Genomic DNA, 18846 nt, shown 5'->3' on the forward strand with positions numbered 1-18846 from the left:
TGGGAACGCAGTTATTTAACAGTTCTGGGAAGCAATTATACAGAAATACTTTGATGACAGACTTGGCATTTCCGAAAGACCATATAACATTTCAGATGCTGTGGAAAGAGATCGGTCCACTGGTTAGTCTGGATTTACTGTCCGATAGCGCAAAGTCCCATGACTTTTTTGATGCACTTGGAAGAACTTATTCACAAAATGCATTTCCACCTCCCATTATTCACATGAACCCTTTTTCACATGTGAATTATCCTTAAGATTTAACCTTAAAAGGAGACATATGCCCTTTTTGAAAGTGAAAGTGACGTGACATTCAGCCAAGTATGATGACCCATACTCAGAATTCGTTCTCTGCATTTAACCCATCCAAAGTGCACACACCTGAAGCAGTGGGCAGTCATTTATGCTGCGGCGCCGGGGAAGCAGTTTGGGGTTCAGTGCCTTGCTCAAGGGCACCTAAGTCGTGGTATTGAGGGTGGAGAGAGCACTGTACATGCACTCCCCCCACCCACAATTCCTGCCAGCCTGAGACTCGAACTCACAACCCTTTCGATTGCGAGTCCGACTCTCTAACCATTAGGACACATCTTCCCCACCATATGTAATACAAGTCTCTGGTGTCCCCAGAATGTGTCTGAAATTTCAGCTCAAAATACTTTTCCAGAATAGAGCTGCGCCATTGCAGCTCGGACCTGCTAAAAACATCTGTTTTGGTACTTATTATCATGTTCATCAAGCTGAAATCATGCGTTTTAAACCATATCAGGTTTTCTGAGTGCACACATCTGAAGCACATGGACAGAAGACAGCGGTCACAGCATGTGAGTACTAAACTAAGTTCTAATTTACATACGTTAAAAACATACACGAGTTACCAAAAACAGTCTATGTCATGTCTGTGAAGGTAAACTGCTGGGAAATAAATCGCATGCTTATTTTAGATCTGTGTGACAGCAGCAATATACAGTAAATAAATCAAATCCACTGCTCTCTTGCCTCTTGAGGTTGGGACTCTAAACAGTGTTCTGTGCAGCCAAAAACAGAACACAGTTAGCATGTTTTGCTCAAACTTTTGCCCTTGCATTAGAGCTGGTACACTGTTGTCACTTGTAAAATCAAAAGGATGGCACCATGGGTTGAAACTTACAAGGTGAATGGGTGGTAATATTATAATGAGAACCCTTTACCACGTTATCAATGGAGCGAAATCAAGCACACTTGTTTCAGACGCTTGCAGAAAAACTCTTTTTCATGTTTCCTTGGTGGGTAGATGCACCAGGGTTGATTTTCATGGTATGTCACCTTTAATAATAAAAGATTTAGCCTTCATAATCCACAGGAATATCAGGTTATGTATATGACCATGTGTAGTACATTACCTATAAAATCATTTAGTTTAGACTTAAGTAAGGTGAAACCAGCACAAAACAATTTGTTAGCAAGCTGCTAATTTTATCCAGACATGGCAGAAAATTAGATTATTAGTTAAAATTAACTTTTAAATTTTCTTTCATGAATAAGCAAGCAAAGGGTTTCTTCGCATTTATTTTAGTTATGGTCAGTATTGGGCTCACAGATCATGTGGATAGGGTGTGTGGATGCCCATCAGCCACCACCGAAGACCCAAGAAAAACCCTGAATGAACAATCAATATCAAGCTCCTATTCTACTGACAACCACTACATAACAACTGTAACTATATTGTCAGTTGCAAAAGTAAATAAGATTAAAGATGCTAACATCCATAACCCCAGGATGTCATATCATATCGAAGTATTCAAATTATGAGTCTATTCATCAAATCTAAATTAAAAGATTTTCAAATGAACTAGGTGTGAAAGATGTCTGCACTCACGCAGGACCCAACCAGATTTCTTGGGACGAATAATTTCAGAATAAAACTACATAGCGGTCGTTAACTCTAGTGTAATGCACACATGGACCAGTGCTTTCTGAGTCATGCATTTTATTTGCTGGATCTGTAAATCCCGGATCAGTGGATCCGCCACTGAATAAAAAAAGGTTATTGCGACTTTTTTCCCCCCTCAGAATTGTGTGATATAAACTTGCAATTGCAAGACATAAAGCCACAACTGGTAAATATAAACTTCTGAGAACACCCCCCCCCCCCATCTCTCAATTGTAAGAAGATCAGAATTGCGAGGTTTTTATGTCACAATTGTGAGTTTATATCATGCAATTCTGAATTCAGAGAAGTTGCAATAACCTTTTTCAGTGGCGGAGACGGGCTTCCATAGTCATCTCTCTCTTTCAGTAGTTGAAATTTAAATGTGAGATTCTGGAAACGAGATCTAAACAAAGAGTGAATACATAGCGAAGTCCCCCTCAGACCTCTAGTGTGAAACTCTATTTAGCACTGGACCAGCACTTACAACCATATTCTACTGCTGTCAACGTGGCCCTTTTGAAAACAATGGAATACTTCACTCCACCCAAGAACCACTTAAGACACTCTTCACAAACCTCCATAGAGAAAAGTTAACAACAAACATCAGATTTACTATCATAGTTTGATTCAAATAAACATTTTTATTGTTCAGATATATAGTCCCAATGTTTCCCCACAGGGGAGACTATGGTGGGTGGACACCAGACTGGGGACATGGTTCTACAAAGAAAATATTTACAATAATTGCATGAACTGTTATTAAAAATAACAGCCTAAAGATGTCTGCACTGATGTATACCTGGACCTTATAGCGGTCTCAAACCTCTTTGTACTTTTTAACTTTAATTTGAATTTCTACTTTTAAACATATGCACTGTAAAAAAGTTTTATAATTTGTATTTTACAGTAATAAAATTACACTACAATTTGTCTTAATTCCTTCAATTACAGTAGTTAAATCCTTGCAGAGGAGAAGACTGCAGGGAGACCTGTCCTTTTCTGGTACAGCAGACTTAATCATTACTAATCTAATGAAACGCTGATCATCTTATCACCCACTGTCATCAAAGTTTGAAATGGAAAAAAGCACAAAGCATTCCCAAACCAACTCAACACATTGTGAAAGGAGTTTGCTGTGTTTAACTGTGATCTGAGCTGCTCTCTGAAACACCGGACCATAAGCAGCATAGTGTAAATGAACACACACAATGCCACGCTTCATTCAGAGTCTGAAACACAAAGCACAACAGACTATATACTTATGCATACTACATAATGCACAGCCTTTTGAGTTTTTGAGAATCACAAATTATTTTTTATAATCACATTAGTCTTTTAGTCTTCTCTCTCTCCAAATGTGCACACGTGTTTGTGTGCATGAGAGCGAGGCAGAACAAAGTAGTTCTGCAGCACTCTACTTCCACTCCCTAGTCCCTGCAGACACTCTAGATGTGCCAAGCTTTTTCCCTCTTATTTGCTTACATTTTTCCCAGCAGCTTCAATGGTGTCGAAAAGTAAGCTATTTTGTGTATACTGTGGTACTGCTTTAGGTTAGTGACATATTAGAACAAAAAAACAACAACAACTGCATGAACGTTAAAAGGCACAGGACGCTATTATGCACAAATAAGCCACAAAACAACTCACAAAGTCCCGATGTGGACACACAGACAGCTTCCACAGCATGCAATTCAGTAGACACGGTTTAAGTCTCAAGTACGGCTGGGTATTGAGACAATTTCATTATTTACGTCGATTTCAGCTCAAAAGCTGTAATTCAATTGAATTTGATATAGATTAATTTGGATATATGCAATCAGATACAGACAGTACTGTTCAAGTCAATATTTCTTCCAAATAATTTTTTTTTTGCAACTAATGCTATGAACTATAAAATAAACCCTATCAGTTGTCATATGTAAACAAAAATATTTAAACTGCACATAAAGCAGTTTTAATAATAAAAAAAAATGCATATATACACATTATCATAAAATGTGACAATACTATATATTTTGATGTCTTTCCGCGGTTGAATCAATTTCAATAAAATTTGTCAACTCGGCTCAAGAGTTTAGTAAATGTCAACAGTTGGGAAAGAAATCTGATGTGTGTAACACATCCTTCATACTTGTGATACAATCTGTGGCTTACAAAACCCTTTGTATCACAGAAGAACAAAATAATGTACAGCTCTGAGTAACGCTATGATAGAACACATGCTCCTCAACTCAAGAGCACTGGTTTCTGCAGACTTGTTGTCAGTGGTCCATAATTAACTTTTTTTTTATATATATAAATAATCTTTGTTAATCTCCAGTTTGTGCGCTCCAAGTAATTGTAGTGCAGAACTGTGCTACACAGACTAACTAGAAAGAGATACAGCCCTAAATTACTGTCTAATAATGACTGGCCAAGCATAACATAGCATACTTCACTCGTCTTGCGACATTACATTTTTCTAAAAACTTGCAGAAATATGCACTATTTAAAAAATATATAAATAATTTTACCTAAAACAAGGCCAAATCATGAAAAAACAAAAACAACAAAAACATTCTAGTTTAGTAATTGCTTAACACATGCCCTGACAATACTGGCTTCCAATATTAAACTGATACTGAAAATGTAATTCAGATGTTGAACAATTTAAATGCCAATACTAGCTGATAATATATATATATATATGTGTATAATATAATATATATATATATATAAAATGATAATGCATAAAACTAGTTGTTATCATATTACTTTAAAGTCAGTCAAAAAGAGGTAATTCTTTCAAATTGATGTTCAAGATGACAATCAACATCTTCCTCAGAGACATGACATGCTCACGAACTACATCTCTTACTTGGCTAAATGCAAACTAAAAGCCTAAATTATCTAAAACTGAAGTGTAACATCTCCCAACAAACTCAAGTTAAAAGAACTTTCTAGACAAACTTAAAGTTGTCACCACCATGAAGTGTTACTAAGATTAACACCTGCGGAAATAAAACGAAGCACGGCCATTTAAACGCCATCAGTCCACCCTCACAATTAATAAATACAGTAGAGAAGCAGTGAACCCAGGGGACCATAAGGGCCCCCCTACACTTCTGCCTGTATTTAAAGAGCGTTTTGAGTCATATCTTAAGCGGCTTCTTCCATCCTCCTTTTGAAACAGCCCATCTCCTACCTAAGCTGGTTAGGGGTTCCCTTATCTCTTTGAAACTCTCTCTCGCCCCATCCTCCTGCTTCACTTTCAGTGCTTTGGGGGAGCTGGGAGAGCTGCTGAGGGAAGGGGAAAGAGGTGTTATTCACAGAAAAACAAACAAGACATTAGGAGTTCAATATACCAAGTATGCAACAATGGCAATGTCGCAAAAACACCAACAAGTGAGAGAAAACGGATACACATGACTTGTATTCAGGTTTTGCCATGATTTAGACACAGAATAAATGAAAAACAAAGTGGACATTGCAAATGAAAGTAAGTATTGGAGTGGTCCATTGTATTTGGCATAAATGCATTCTCCAAATCAGTTACGCTAGTACTCACTAGAGATGTAACAATTAACACAATTTTTCTTTACCAAAATGAGATTTAAGGCAAATTATAAATAAATGTGTCCTTTTATTATTGGCTTGAAAAAATCCTGCATGTTTCTTTGCGAAAATGAAATATAAAACCATAATAATATACTAATATAGCATATTGTTGCTCTTTTGTTGGTTTTGATTGCTTGTACTCCAAATCATATAAATAACACAACAATAAATCTCTTCATATAAACAAAATAAGGCTTTTTCTGTGCTCTTTCCATTTAAAATGAGAGGCAACCACTGCATTTTAATCATGATCCAAACAAAGATGCTGCCTACATGCAACATGGGCAGTCTTTAAATTAGATTGTATAATTCTGAAATTTGAAGCAAAAACAGAATGATTTCACTTCAGTTGTGAAACCATACACAAATAGTATCTGCATGAAAAAGAAACAGCAGATGAGCTGAACGAGATGCAGATTTACTCTCTGCCAGCAGGTGGCGCTTAGAGCGCGTCCTTGGTTTCTGCTGTAAACAAAACAGCGCTGCACTTATGAACTTTAATATGCATTATACAGAGGCAAAATTTAAAGAAAAAAAATACCATCTAAAAGTTACCCTCAGACATACATTCCTATAAACTCCTACGCCTAAATGAATCACTATTTGTTTAGCATCTCAACCGATGTGAATCCACATATTTAATAGAGCCCGACCGATATATCGGCCGGCCGATATTATCGGCCGATATGAGCTTATTGCATTTAAATTGGCATCGGTGTTTATAATGGCCGATGGAACATGAGAAACGGAGTCTCATGCTTTACTCATGTTATGAGTGTTGCATAGTTTACCCACCAGAGGGAGCTCTGCAGCTCCAGAGTTGACAACAGCGCCAGAAATTCACTAGCGAAGAAAGCGATAAGCCAAGCCAGCCTTGGAGATTTTTTTTCTGTTTTGACGGTGAGTCTGTCGTTCTTCATGTGAAATGATTTAGTTCATACACTGTATATACAATGATGTGGTAGTTCTAGCTAACGGTCCTATCATTATCACTTATAAATATTCTGTAACATCACTTACAGCCACTAATGCATTGCTATATTAGATTAGCCACGAAGCTAATACCATGTTTATCAGTGGAAGAGTGCGAACGTTAATAAGATGTCAAACTATAACGTTATCGTTTAACTTATTCTAAATATATCTGCAGTGTTTCCCACATAATGACCGGGTAACTGTGGCAGGGGGGCAATGACTAGAAGTTATGTACAGCGTGCCTCGAAAAAACAACAGCTGTTATGTTATTGAATGAATTCATTAAAAATAGGTCATTGCACTTACATCAAATCACGATATGGACGAATATCTGTAAGTATTAAGCCGGAATAGTCTTTTTAAATATGAATCCTGCATGTTCTGCGCGTCTCTGTTAATGAATGGCGCAGAAGCGCCTCTTCATTCATTAAACACACGTAAGCGCGCATTAAGCTCGCGGTGAATTCAGCGTCCGCTGTCTCACTAAATAATCACGTGAACACATGAACAACATCCCCAGAACTGCTCTGACAGTCACTTCATGAGCATTTGACCGTTTGATTTAAGTAAAAACAGCGCCACATCACATACACAGAACTGTAAATGTACGCTAACCCGTCAAAATAAAAGTCCAGTTAAAGGCTGTTGTTCAGCAGAATGTACAAAAGCCTATCATAGACCCGATTACTAAAATATTCGATATTTACAGCCTTATGTTATTCTAACGCTAATATAGCTTCCTTTTTAGCAGGCCCCTTAAATGCTTGCTATTAACTTGATTGAAGGTGGTTCTTCTCAAAATTGACAGCGGTGTGTTCATGACACTAACGTTAACCATTCAACTTCGAGTAGGTGGGTCAGAAATGATTAACCAGAGGGGACATGTAAATAAATGTGAGCTGAACAAGCGCTTTTTTTTTATTTATTTTTATTTTTTACAGATTGTTTCAAAGCAGCTTTAAAGACATAACAGGAAAATGTTGTAATATTGTTAAATAGAAGTAGGTAATAGGTAATACCTATTGGTTGACAAATAAAAAAAAAATATATTTCTCATTTTTGCCTATGTAGGAGATCCCTGTTTATTATAATTCTAATTCTAATGATGACACGAGTAATGATACATGGTGATATTATTAATACACATGCTTATTCTTTCTCTGTCTCTTTCTGGCCTACAGATACCTGAAAAAGGTGAATGCTGTAGCAGCAAAGTGTGGGACTACTTCTGCAAATACTTTAACTTTAGTATTATAATTTATTTACAGAACACACACAGACTGTTAAAACCAGCTTCAACTGGAAGAAAGTAAAAGTGTTTTTTTGACCATTAAAAAATATATACTTTTGATGTGCAATTGTTTAGTCATTGAGACTATAATCTAAGGCTTTTTTTTTTACATAATCTCTTCTGGAAAATGGTTTATACAGCCCACATACATAGAACAGGCAGATATTTTGCTATTGAATGTTGTGTAAGTGCAGTATATAGGAAATGGGTCTAATATCCAGTTTATTTTCAAAATCAAAATATCGGCTTATAAATCGGCTCTTTTCGAGTTAATATCGGCATCGGCCCCCAAAAATCCATATCGGTCGGGCTCTAATATTTAAATTAATTTTCAACCGGCTGACGGTTATTACATCCCTAGTACTCACAGTAGCTACTTTTACATTATAAATCTGATATCTGAACTGTTCCAACCTGATGGTTTTAATTATTCATGCTTGCCTCCACTTGTGTCATATATTTCAAAGAAAAACCTTAAAACGATACTGAAGCACCAAACCACAGAAAATTATTTAGTTCTAGGTGAACCGGTGCCATTACCACAGGAAAAAAGATGACCTTAGCCATCTTCAAGAATCTGCTTAAAACGCATCTCTTCCATCTTTATTTGATCCTCTAACTTTAGCACTCACTATTTTAATTCTATTTTTTTTATTCTAACTAGCTTTCTAATATTTTTGTATTCTCTGTGTTTTTTTCTCATTTATACAATTAACAAAAAAAATAAAAATAAATACCTTTAACACTATCTTCCGCTATTCTTTTTCTGTTCAATCGGTTTTGTTTTTATTTATATTATTTAAAAGCCCTTGCTAAGTGTACTGCATTTAAGCTAACTGAGACTTGTAATAGCACTTCCATATCATTGCTCTTTTGTTGTTTGTAGTTGCTTTCATTGTCCTCATCTTTAAGTCGCTTTGGATAAAAGCGTCTGCTAAATGACTAAATGATTTAGTCATCCCCCCTCCCCGTGCACTCTCTCTAGCCCCTTTCACACTGAACGGTGGTCCCGGAAAATTGCCGGATTGCCTTCTTCATGAATGCGAACATGTCCCGGAATTGATAATAGGATCGATTCCGGGTTGGGGACCTAGTAACATTGCCGGGTTCAGTCCCGAAATTAGCTCTGTGTGAACAAAAACCAGAAGCAATGCTGTAAAGGGTGTGTCGTAGTGATAACGTATGTTATCGTGCAACTCTTTTACCGGGTGAAAGAATGAAAAAATATACTGTAATGAAGCATAGATCAGTTAGCTCCTTATATCCACACTTAAGTGGAGATTGTTCGCCAGTTTAAGTGAAAGTTAACATGCCTAGTGTTTTCCACTTGTACATTACACGTCACTCCCTGATGTCACGTGTCTTTACTGGACCTTTACGGGTTGTGTGTGAATGCACACACATATTCAGGGAAATCACTGGCAGTGTGAATGAACTTAAATATAACGATCCGGGAATAATTTCCAGGATAATTTCCATTACCCGTGTATTATCCAGAATCTTAGTGTGAAAGGGCCTCAAGTCTGTCGTTCATCTCCTTCACTCAAAATCAACTGACATGACGGTAAGAGGACAGAAGACTTTTTTTTTTTTTTTTACTTAATTACTATATGTGTGAATTGTGCTAAAAATAAAACAATCTAGCTAAGTTTAAATAAAAGAAAAAGCATTTTCCATGTTGAAAAATCTTTTTGCAATGTCCTAACAACCAGGATGAGCCCAAAATGCATCCACGCCCACTAATGGCCGACTCACGAAATAACACCTCATTTTAACTAATCCAGTTTAATGCATGGTTGAAACAACTGTACTGTTCAACACTGAACTCACATGCATTGGTGTACAAGTAAATAATTTACTCAGAACACCTTATAAAAGAGGAGCAATATTGCATTTATTTCAGTTATGGTCAGGCTCGCAGATCTTAGGGTACTTTTTACTGTGTGTGAATAAAATCCTCTGCCAACACCTTGTCAGTCATCTGTCCTTACTCTACTCACATTCAAGCATCTATGGCGATATTCACGGTAAGAACCAGTTAATCCATACACAAGTCTGTTTTACAAGTTGCAGGGGCCAATTAAGAATCTTCAGTTCATCTAACCTGCATGTCTTTGGGCAGTGGGAGGAAACCGGAGTAAACCCACTGACACAGGGTGAACATACAAACTCCACAGTCTCTCTTCTCACATGATAAGTGAAATCTCACTTCTATATGAATTGTAGCATACAAATGAACCAAACTGCTTTTATCTCTATAAAAATGCAAACCAAAGGTGGGGGCAGTGGGAGTGTTATGTAACTGGTATATTTTTGGACATTGTGTAACACTAATAACACAGACTACCCTACTATCATGGTTTAACATTTCTTATGTTATGTTCTTATAATTTATTAGACATGGCTTTTAAGTAAAGACAGTAAACTAATGAAGTCCAAGAATGTGAGCTCTAGTTTGTCTTCACTAAAGCGCTAGGGTTCTGACCGCTATCAAAATAAAAGCCCTACTTTACACTTAACAGTCAAGCAGAATAACGTATTGAAAAATGTCAAATAAGTTGATAAGTGAACTAATAAATATATTTTAAAAAAATGTTTTTGTTTTTTGCAGTGGTGCAGCAACCTTTTTTGCATAGAAATGCACATAACACTTGTTTATACAGTTGTTTCACAAAAAAAAAAAAAAAAAAAAAAAAGGGACTTTGAGTTAGTTTAGGATGGCTTAGGATAAAATGTTCAAATTACCTAAGGACTTCCAATTATCTAAAAACAGAAGTTCTTCAAGTACATGACATTTTACTGCTAAAGGCAGCAGAATAACTGCTATCAGCATGTCACGATGCACTAGGATTCCACTGACAAGCTATTTTATCCATTCACACCAGACAGAACAAAATGAATCACGAAACAAAGCCAATCAGAAGAGCGTGTGGGCCGGCCCTTTCTCTCTGTTAGCACTCTGTTGTCTCAGACACTCGATGGAATGTATTAGTATATTTTTTTTTTTTTTTTTTTTTACACACTATTAATATACTATAGGCGTTGTACTTTCAGAACTCGGGAGATTTTTAAAACGTGATGTGCTGTTGTGGTAGACCAGTTTCAAGTCTATGAGAGTCCGTTCAAGACATTATTCAAACTTTACTCATGCACACATCATCAAACTCTCTCTTGTACACTACTTTAAGGTCTTTGATACACCATCAAAGCTTTCACACGCACTATCAAACTCTCTCTCATTCACTACTATACCGCCTCAACACACTATCAAACTCTCTCGCTCACACTACCAAACTCATTCACACAAGCAAGGGCTTTGCGATGTGGAAAAAAAATACTATAGCAATATGTTTGATCAATTTTACGATTTATATATATATATATATATATATATATATATATATATATATATAAATCCTGTGTACAGGGATTTTTTTTTTCCTTTTTTGCCATGCATTGGTCATAGAGTTCATTGTAGCAGTGCCTCAGGTGTTGAAATATATTTGTTATACATTATACATGTTCACATGTACTCAGTTTGCAATGTGTATACAGTATGTGTATGTGGTGCAGAAGCAGCAGCGAGAGCGCGTTATTGTAACGCAAAAACACATAAAAAAAATGCGCGAGTGTGAATCTCTCAGCTCAAACGCAGATTTCCTTTGCTCTGTCACAAAACCAGACGCGCGTGCTCAGATATATGGTGTTCTAGCCCGGAGAGAGTGTGCGCACTTAAAACGTGTATCCTCTCGCTCAAACTGCGTTCTGTGCGCTCACAACTCTCTCTATGCTCATGCGCTAGATATTAAGTATTTTCGCACCTTTCCATTTCTAACCTTTTCTGTTCACATCTTTCACTACGTGCAGATAATCCGTTAACATGGGCTCTGGAAAGATACGCATCACAGACGGGGTGTGTGAACCGCGAGTTACGTAGGCATATGCCTGGTCTGCTCTGACTTTTTACTATTTATTTGTTTCTAAAAACTCTAAAACTGTATTTGTCATAACTCTGTTAAATATCTCATCAAAAAGAGTTTACCGCCTAAATCTTTTTTTTTTTTTGTAAACGTTAAAACCAGCACAATCTAATAAACAATTTCTCATGGATACAGGATTTGGGCAATAGAGGACATGTTGGAGGAACTTCTAGTATTAAAAACTTGTATGCCATCCTAGAAGGACCTGGGGCCTATTTCAGAAAGGAGGTTAAGTTAAAACGGAGTATGTTAACCCTGAAATTCAGTTCCACCGTTTCAGAATGGGAGGTTTGTCAAACCCGAGAAAGCAGGGTAAGTCAAGCCCGTTTTGAAAGAGAGGTAACTTATACTCAGAGTCAGTTACCATGGTAACCAGGGATTTTTTTGGTAAACCCAGAGTTTATTTTGGTCTTCTCCCCCATTTTAAAGCACAAGCGATGTCTAAATACCTCATTCATGCATGCTGCAAAACTGTTTTTCTTACGAAGTATTTTTTTTCTCTTTATTTCAAGATATAAAAAAATTATACAAGATATTTAGTCTTGTTTCCTGAGGAGATCTAAATTAAGTGCATTTTACTTAAGTAAAATTATCTGCCAGTGTGGTAATAAAAATAATCTTAATGCAAATGGAAAACAAAACTATTTGGAGTGACTAAAATGTTCCAAAAATGGAAGTAAAGTGCCTTAAGAGTGTTTAATAAAGATAAATGTATTTATAGAGCTGTTTGCACTTAGCCTACTGTAAATAGGATCTATCGCTAAGAAAATAAGTTAATTCCACTTATGCCAGTGTAAATAGCTGCTGCCGTAATTTTCTTACTCTACTGGCAGATCATTTATAAAATAAAAAAAATTCACCTAAATAATTATTCATTACTTTCATTTTTTTGCCCGTGAGAAACCATGAAAATGAATAGCCTATTAGTTCAATAACCTACTGTTCTGCCAGTTTTCACCTGTGATATTATATCAGAGATAAGAATTAAACTTGTATTGAGTCCAGGGCTCCAGACTAACTTTTTTCACTAGGAGCACAGTGGCCCCCAACTGAAAATTTTAGGGGCACAACCAGAAAATTTAGGGGCGCACACCGTAAATCAACATGCTAACCAAATCTACTAATTTCCACTGTATTACTAATAAATACTTTAATAATAGATCAAGAAATTACAATGTGCTGTTTCAAATTCAGTGTCACATTTTATTCTGCACTTTTGAAAATGCAACAACAAGGTAAACTGACAGCACCATCGCTGTCAAGACAGTACAAATAGTAAACAAAATTCCATACACTCAGAATAAAAAATGTGCATAGTAAAAAAGTTTGTGTGCATGCTGTATCGTTGTTGTATGTTTCGTTAAGTTTTAAGCCATTCTTCCTTTGAAGGTTGAGCTGGCTTTTGTATTTGGTGAAAGGTAGTTCTAATGCTTATAGTACCTCAGACATCTGAATTCTTACAGCCAGTCTTCTCGAAAATGGTGAGTGTGGATCAGGGCCGGCCCTGACCAATTTGCTGCCCTAGGCAAGATTTTACCTGGCGCCCCATGTGTATGTATGTATGTACATGTATATATATATATATATATATATATATATATATATATATATATATACACACACACACATACACACACTACAGCAGAACTGTTTCCAACACTCATAATAAATCATCTTATTAGAATGATTTCTAAAGGATCATGTGATAGACTGGATGTCACATGTGACACTGAAGAATGGAGTAATGATGCTGAAAATTCAGCTTTGCATCACAGAAATAAATGATAATTTAAAGTATAATAAATTGAAAACAAATTATTTTAAATTGTAATAATATATCACAATATTACATTTTTTTTCTGTATTTTTGATCAAATAAATGCAGGCTTGATGAGCAGAAGAAACTTCTTTCAAAAACTTAAAAAAATAGTAATGTTTCAAAACTTTTGGCCTGTACTGTATCCCCCCAAAACTGCACAACTGTAGAGTAAAACATTATTTTAAAAAAAGTGATAATAAAAAATGTGTCTTAAAACTGACAAGATTGTACAAAATCACAGTCTGGGGACTCAGAACTCAGAACAACTGCTAACATTAAGTTTAAGGTAAAAATAACTGCCATGAAATTATAGTATCTTACTCCTATTCAATAAATTGTTCTTTCACTACATCTCTTTACCTCTGTCTTTATCCTCTTCTCTTCTTTTTGGCAGTGTATCTATCGCAGACTATGATCATTTATAATGTGTCATGTAAATTCGCGTCACAATCAGGAAACTTTCACCGTGTCTAGAACGGGCGCGAGCCGCCAGGCCCGTTTCTACGAGCTGTGTGTTAACAAAAGCAGTGCTGTATACATTGGATGCGGCGTCGGGCACGCTACACAACAAATTACCAACAACTAATCGTGCGCGCGCTCTGTTTCTGATGCACTTCAAGCACTCGATGGGTGGGGGAAGATTGAAGAGCCAGACTTTTTTTTTTTTTTTTTTTTGCTTTATTTGGAAGTGTTTCGAATTATTGGTTTTTAAATAGTATCCTATTATAAAAAAATATAGGTAAAAAAAAAAAAAAAAAAAAAAAGTTCACTCATTCTGGCGCCCCTATGGATGAGTGGCGCCCTTAGCATTTGCCTATGCCGCGGGCCGGCCCTGGTGCGGACTTTTTTTCGCCACACCAACCTCTGACTCTGAATCATCATCTGACGGTGACACTGTAGACTCTGGCACTGGTACACTAGCCGAAGGTCGGAAGAACGAATCAATAGTTCGCTTGCTCATAGCTCAGACGCACGCACATATCAGGTTGTGATGAGATTTGTCTCTGTTTCCTTCCCACAGATGTTTACGCGCGCTCAATTATCTCTAGGCCCCTCCCCCTCCACACATTTTAGCCACTTGCAGTGGCCATTCCCTATTCTTCTCACACGCATTTGCCGCCTCACAGACAGGCATCACTCAATGAGAGTATGTGTGCGAGTGTGTGCTCGCGTCTCATTAGTATGTGTGCAAGTGTGTGTGTTTGTGTGTGTGCGTGCGTGCGTGTGCAAATCTACTGGTCGCACATGTGCGACTGGATGTAAAATTCAGTCGCACACTCTCAAAATTTGGTCGCAAAATGCGACCATTTGGTCGCAGTCTGGAGCCCTGGAGTCTGAAGTATGCAGACGTCTTTTTGCCGGAAGCTGTTGCCATGGTGAATCATCATTTCAGATCAACCTACTCAGAGTTGACTGAACTTACACAGTTCAGCTGTTCAGAACCCGAAAACTCAGAGTTTCCCATCTCACAGTAAGTCAACTTTGAGTTCAAGTTTTGAAACGGACCTCTGTTCTACAGAGGGTATAAACCAGGGTTCCTCAAATCTCGCCCTGGAGGTCGAATGTGCTGCAGAATTTAGCTCCAGCCCTGATCAAAGTCACCTGACTGTGATTTCCTGATGATCCCAAAGACATTGATTGGCATTGATTAGAATGCTCAGGTGTGTTTGACTAAGGTTAGAGCTAAACTCTGTAGGAAAATGGATCTTGAGGTCCAGATTTGAGGATCCCTGGTATAAACAATCTTGTTGTATCGGTTTAAAAATTAACAGAAATTAATTTTTCCAAAATTTGGGTTAATTTCATGCAATCTATTTTTATTGTTTATAGATCCCTTCCCGTTTGCCATTTGTTATTAACAAGAACAAATTATCAGTTTTAAATAAGAGGTTCTGCACACATTTTTAAATTCTGTCAATTAAAGGTCTTTTTGCAGCTCAACTGATTTTAACAGCACTGAACTGCATTTTAAACTACAGTAATAATAAACCAGTGCATAGGTTCTAGTTTCTTCGCTCACAGACCAGATTAATCAATGATGGAATTAATTTGTGCTTATTTTCATTCACTGCAATCATAGCTTAATCCTTAATACACTCACACACACTTTTAATGTTTATATACATCAAGTTATAATGTAAGTTTTGATGATGATAGCTTCATGGTTAATACACCGACATGTAGCGCAACTGCATCTCCGATGACCTGAGTTTGAACATATCTGCATACTCTGAATCTGTATTTCTCTGTAGTAAAAAAACTACTTAAGATTCACCCTGGTTAAAAGAAGTCAGTTGTATGTCAACTCTTTGACAGACTCAGCTTGTACACTGCTATAGACATCTTTAATAATTATAATTAATATCCATTCATTTTCATTTTAGGCTGAACAATAGCAAAGTCTTTTGGAAATTATCCAATAATGCCATTATTGGCTTTTGCACTGCTTTAGTCATAATTTAAAAAGTGTTGGGGATAAATCTCTATAAATCATAATTGGGAATGGAGTAATAAGCTAAGAGACTCTATACAAACTGTTGTTATGTTACCTTGTTATTAAACTTACCTTTATAGCTTTAATTGCTGATTTTGTAATCTGGGTCATCTTTGCTTTGGAGATCGGTGGCTTGTATTCATTCAGTGAGTACAGCTGAAAAACATAAAACATTGCAATTTAACATTCTTTATTATCAATGTTATCAGTTTATACCGATGTGACCATGTTTAAACACTAGTAGGCCAATTCATATTTTTAATAACAGACAATAAATAACAAAAAATACTGCAATACTTTAGTTTTGTGCATTAAAATCTCATTGTCCTCTTTTAAACAACAGTTGGCTTAAAGGCATTAAGATGATATACTTTAGAGTTTTTTTTGGCATTTTCGCTACATGAATATACCGTAATTCAAGCTTCTTAACATAAAAATGCACATAATAGCTCATTAAGTGCTTTTAATTCCAATTTTAAATTGCAGATAGCCCTAGTTGATTCATACAGAAAAGACTTAGCTATTTAGTCAAATTATATGACCTACATGAGCTACTTCATTCAAGAACTTAAGTCTACCATAAAACTGAGGTTAAAGCTGTTTTACACTTTTAAATTTAGGTTTCAAAGGCGGGTGGGGGCTGGGGGGTGTACAATGATGCCACAGAAGAACCATTTAGGTCCCTCAAAGAACCTTTTGGAAAGCAGTTCTTAACCATTTTTTTCTTCGTGCAAGAACTTTTTATTAACCTAAAGAACCTTTTTTCCTACCATAGAGAACCATTTTGTGAAATATATAAAAAAATTGATTATATGAAATAATAAAAGGTTCCACTGTTGTTTTTCATAGAACTACTGATGACAATAAAGATTAGTAGCACTTCTGATCGTCTGCTGCTAACTGTTAGCAATCCGGTTGCAAAAAAACAAACAAACAAAAAAGTAAGTTGTGTCTCATAGCCTATTAGGACAACCTACAATATTTTAGTGAATCATATGCCTTTCTTGAGGCTGCAGCATTTGGTGCTCATTCGAAACGCGCCTGTGTTCCCGAAAAAATGGGCCTATGATGCCCTAACGCTGTCTAGATAACGTTAGGCTGCTCACCAAGCGGAAACATTAGCATTTGTATTAACAGGAATTCATAAAACAGGGCTAACGTGAAATATAATGAAGCAATAAGATACTACAACGTTAGATAATTAAATACATAAATATTACTTTTAGTTGCCTGACCAGTTTTCGTCAGCATGCTGAGGACTGATGACGAACAAAAAGGCAAGCTAACTTACAGTGATCTTGAGTGTTATTTACTTTATCTTTCCATGTTTAAATTGCAACGCAAAGATTCAAACATACTTTTAAAAATTAAATGTTGTGATTATGTAAGAAATACATGGTCTGCACCATGAAACCGGCTTGATGACAACAGCGGCCTACCCTCGAGTTTATCGTGTCTACATTCATACAAACGAATATCATACAAACCTCGCCGTTAAACGCCTTGACGGCCTCCATTGTGTGGATACGATTCCGTTCTTTCAAACAGATCGAAAACAGTTAGCCTCTTCGTCCCTACAGTCGGCCTGACACACGCATGTCCTGGAGTTAGCGGTGGTCGAGATGGAGGAGGGCGATAATATGGCTGACAACGCGAAGGCAAACACAGACCGAAGCATTGCTGAGTCGACTCCTCCAGAGAGATTCAAGATTCATTGGTTAGGGAAACGAACAATGCCCTGTAAATCGTCTGTCGCAGAGCCTGAGGTGCCCATAGAGCGAATCACCACTGAATCGACTCCTTCAGAGAGATTCAAGATTAATTGGTTAAGGAAATGAACAATTCCCTGTAAATCATCTATAGCAGAGCCTGAGGTGCTCACAGACCGGAACATTGCTGAGTCGATACCTCCAGAGAGATTCAATATTCAGTGGTTATGGAAATGAACAATGCCCTGTAAATCGTCTGTCGCAGAGCCTGAGGTGCCCATAGAGCGAAGCATCACTGAATCGACTCCTTCAGAGAGATTCAAGATTCATTGGTTAGGGAAATGAACAATGCCCTGTAAATCATCTATCGCAGAGCCTGAGCCGCAAAAGCTATTTAAAGGGTTAGTTCACCGAAAAATGAAAATGATGTCATTAACAACTCACCCTCATGTCGTTCCAAACTCGTAAGACCTCCGCTCATCTTCGGGACACAGTTTAAGATATTTTAGATTTAGTCCGAGAGATCTCAGTCCTTCCAATGAAACTGTGTGTACAGTATACTGTCCATGTCCAGAAAGGTAATAAAAACATCATCAAAGTAGCCCATGTGACATCGAGGGTCAGTTCGAATTTTTTGAAGCATCGAAAATACATTTTGGTCCAAAAATAGCAAAAAAAAAGAAAAACCAACTTTATTTATCATCGTCTTCTCTTCTGTGTCTGTTGTGAAAGAGTTCAAAACACAACAGTGTAGTGATATCGGGTTCACAAACGTATCATTCAATGTAACCAGATCTTCTTGAACCAGTTCACCAAATCAAACTGAATCGTTTAAAACGGTTCATGTCTCCAATACGCATTAATCCACAAATTACTAAAGCTGTTAACTTTTTTAATGTGGCTAACACTCCCTCTGAGTTAAAACAAACCACTCTCCCGGGAATAATTCATTTACTCAAACAGTACATTGACTGAACTGCTGTGAAGAGAGAACTGAAGATGAACACCGAGCCGAGCCAGATAACGAACAAATGATTAACTCGTTCATATTGAAAAAGAAACAGGCCCATTT

General features: G+C 36.9%; 1 protein-coding gene across 3 annotated transcripts in view; it reads right to left on the minus strand.

The window, feature by feature from the left end:
- scaf8 (SR-related CTD-associated factor 8) overlaps positions 1 to 18066 on the minus strand; it is a 44097-nt gene extending 26031 nt beyond the window's left edge. The window contains exons 1-3 of one of the 3 annotated variants that reach the window (XM_052579842.1): positions 17553 to 17765; positions 16138 to 16221; positions 5094 to 5188 (exon numbers count right to left, since the gene is read on the minus strand). Coding sequence is in view for 1 of the 3 variants with exons in the window: in XM_052579841.1 (XP_052435801.1) it covers positions 16138 to 16221; positions 17553 to 17582 (114 nt within the window). In the remaining 2 variants the exon portion in view is untranslated. Of the gene's footprint in view, positions 1 to 5093; positions 5189 to 16137; positions 16222 to 17552 lie in introns of those variants that run through there. The other 2 variants (XM_052579841.1, XM_052579843.1) reach the window with 2 other exon arrangements.
- Positions 18067 to 18846: the final 780 nt, after the last annotated feature.

Source organism: Carassius gibelio, chromosome B17 (assembly GCF_023724105.1).
Source record: "Carassius gibelio isolate Cgi1373 ecotype wild population from Czech Republic chromosome B17, carGib1.2-hapl.c, whole genome shotgun sequence".
Lineage (NCBI taxonomy): Eukaryota > Metazoa > Chordata > Actinopteri > Cypriniformes > Cyprinidae > Carassius > Carassius gibelio.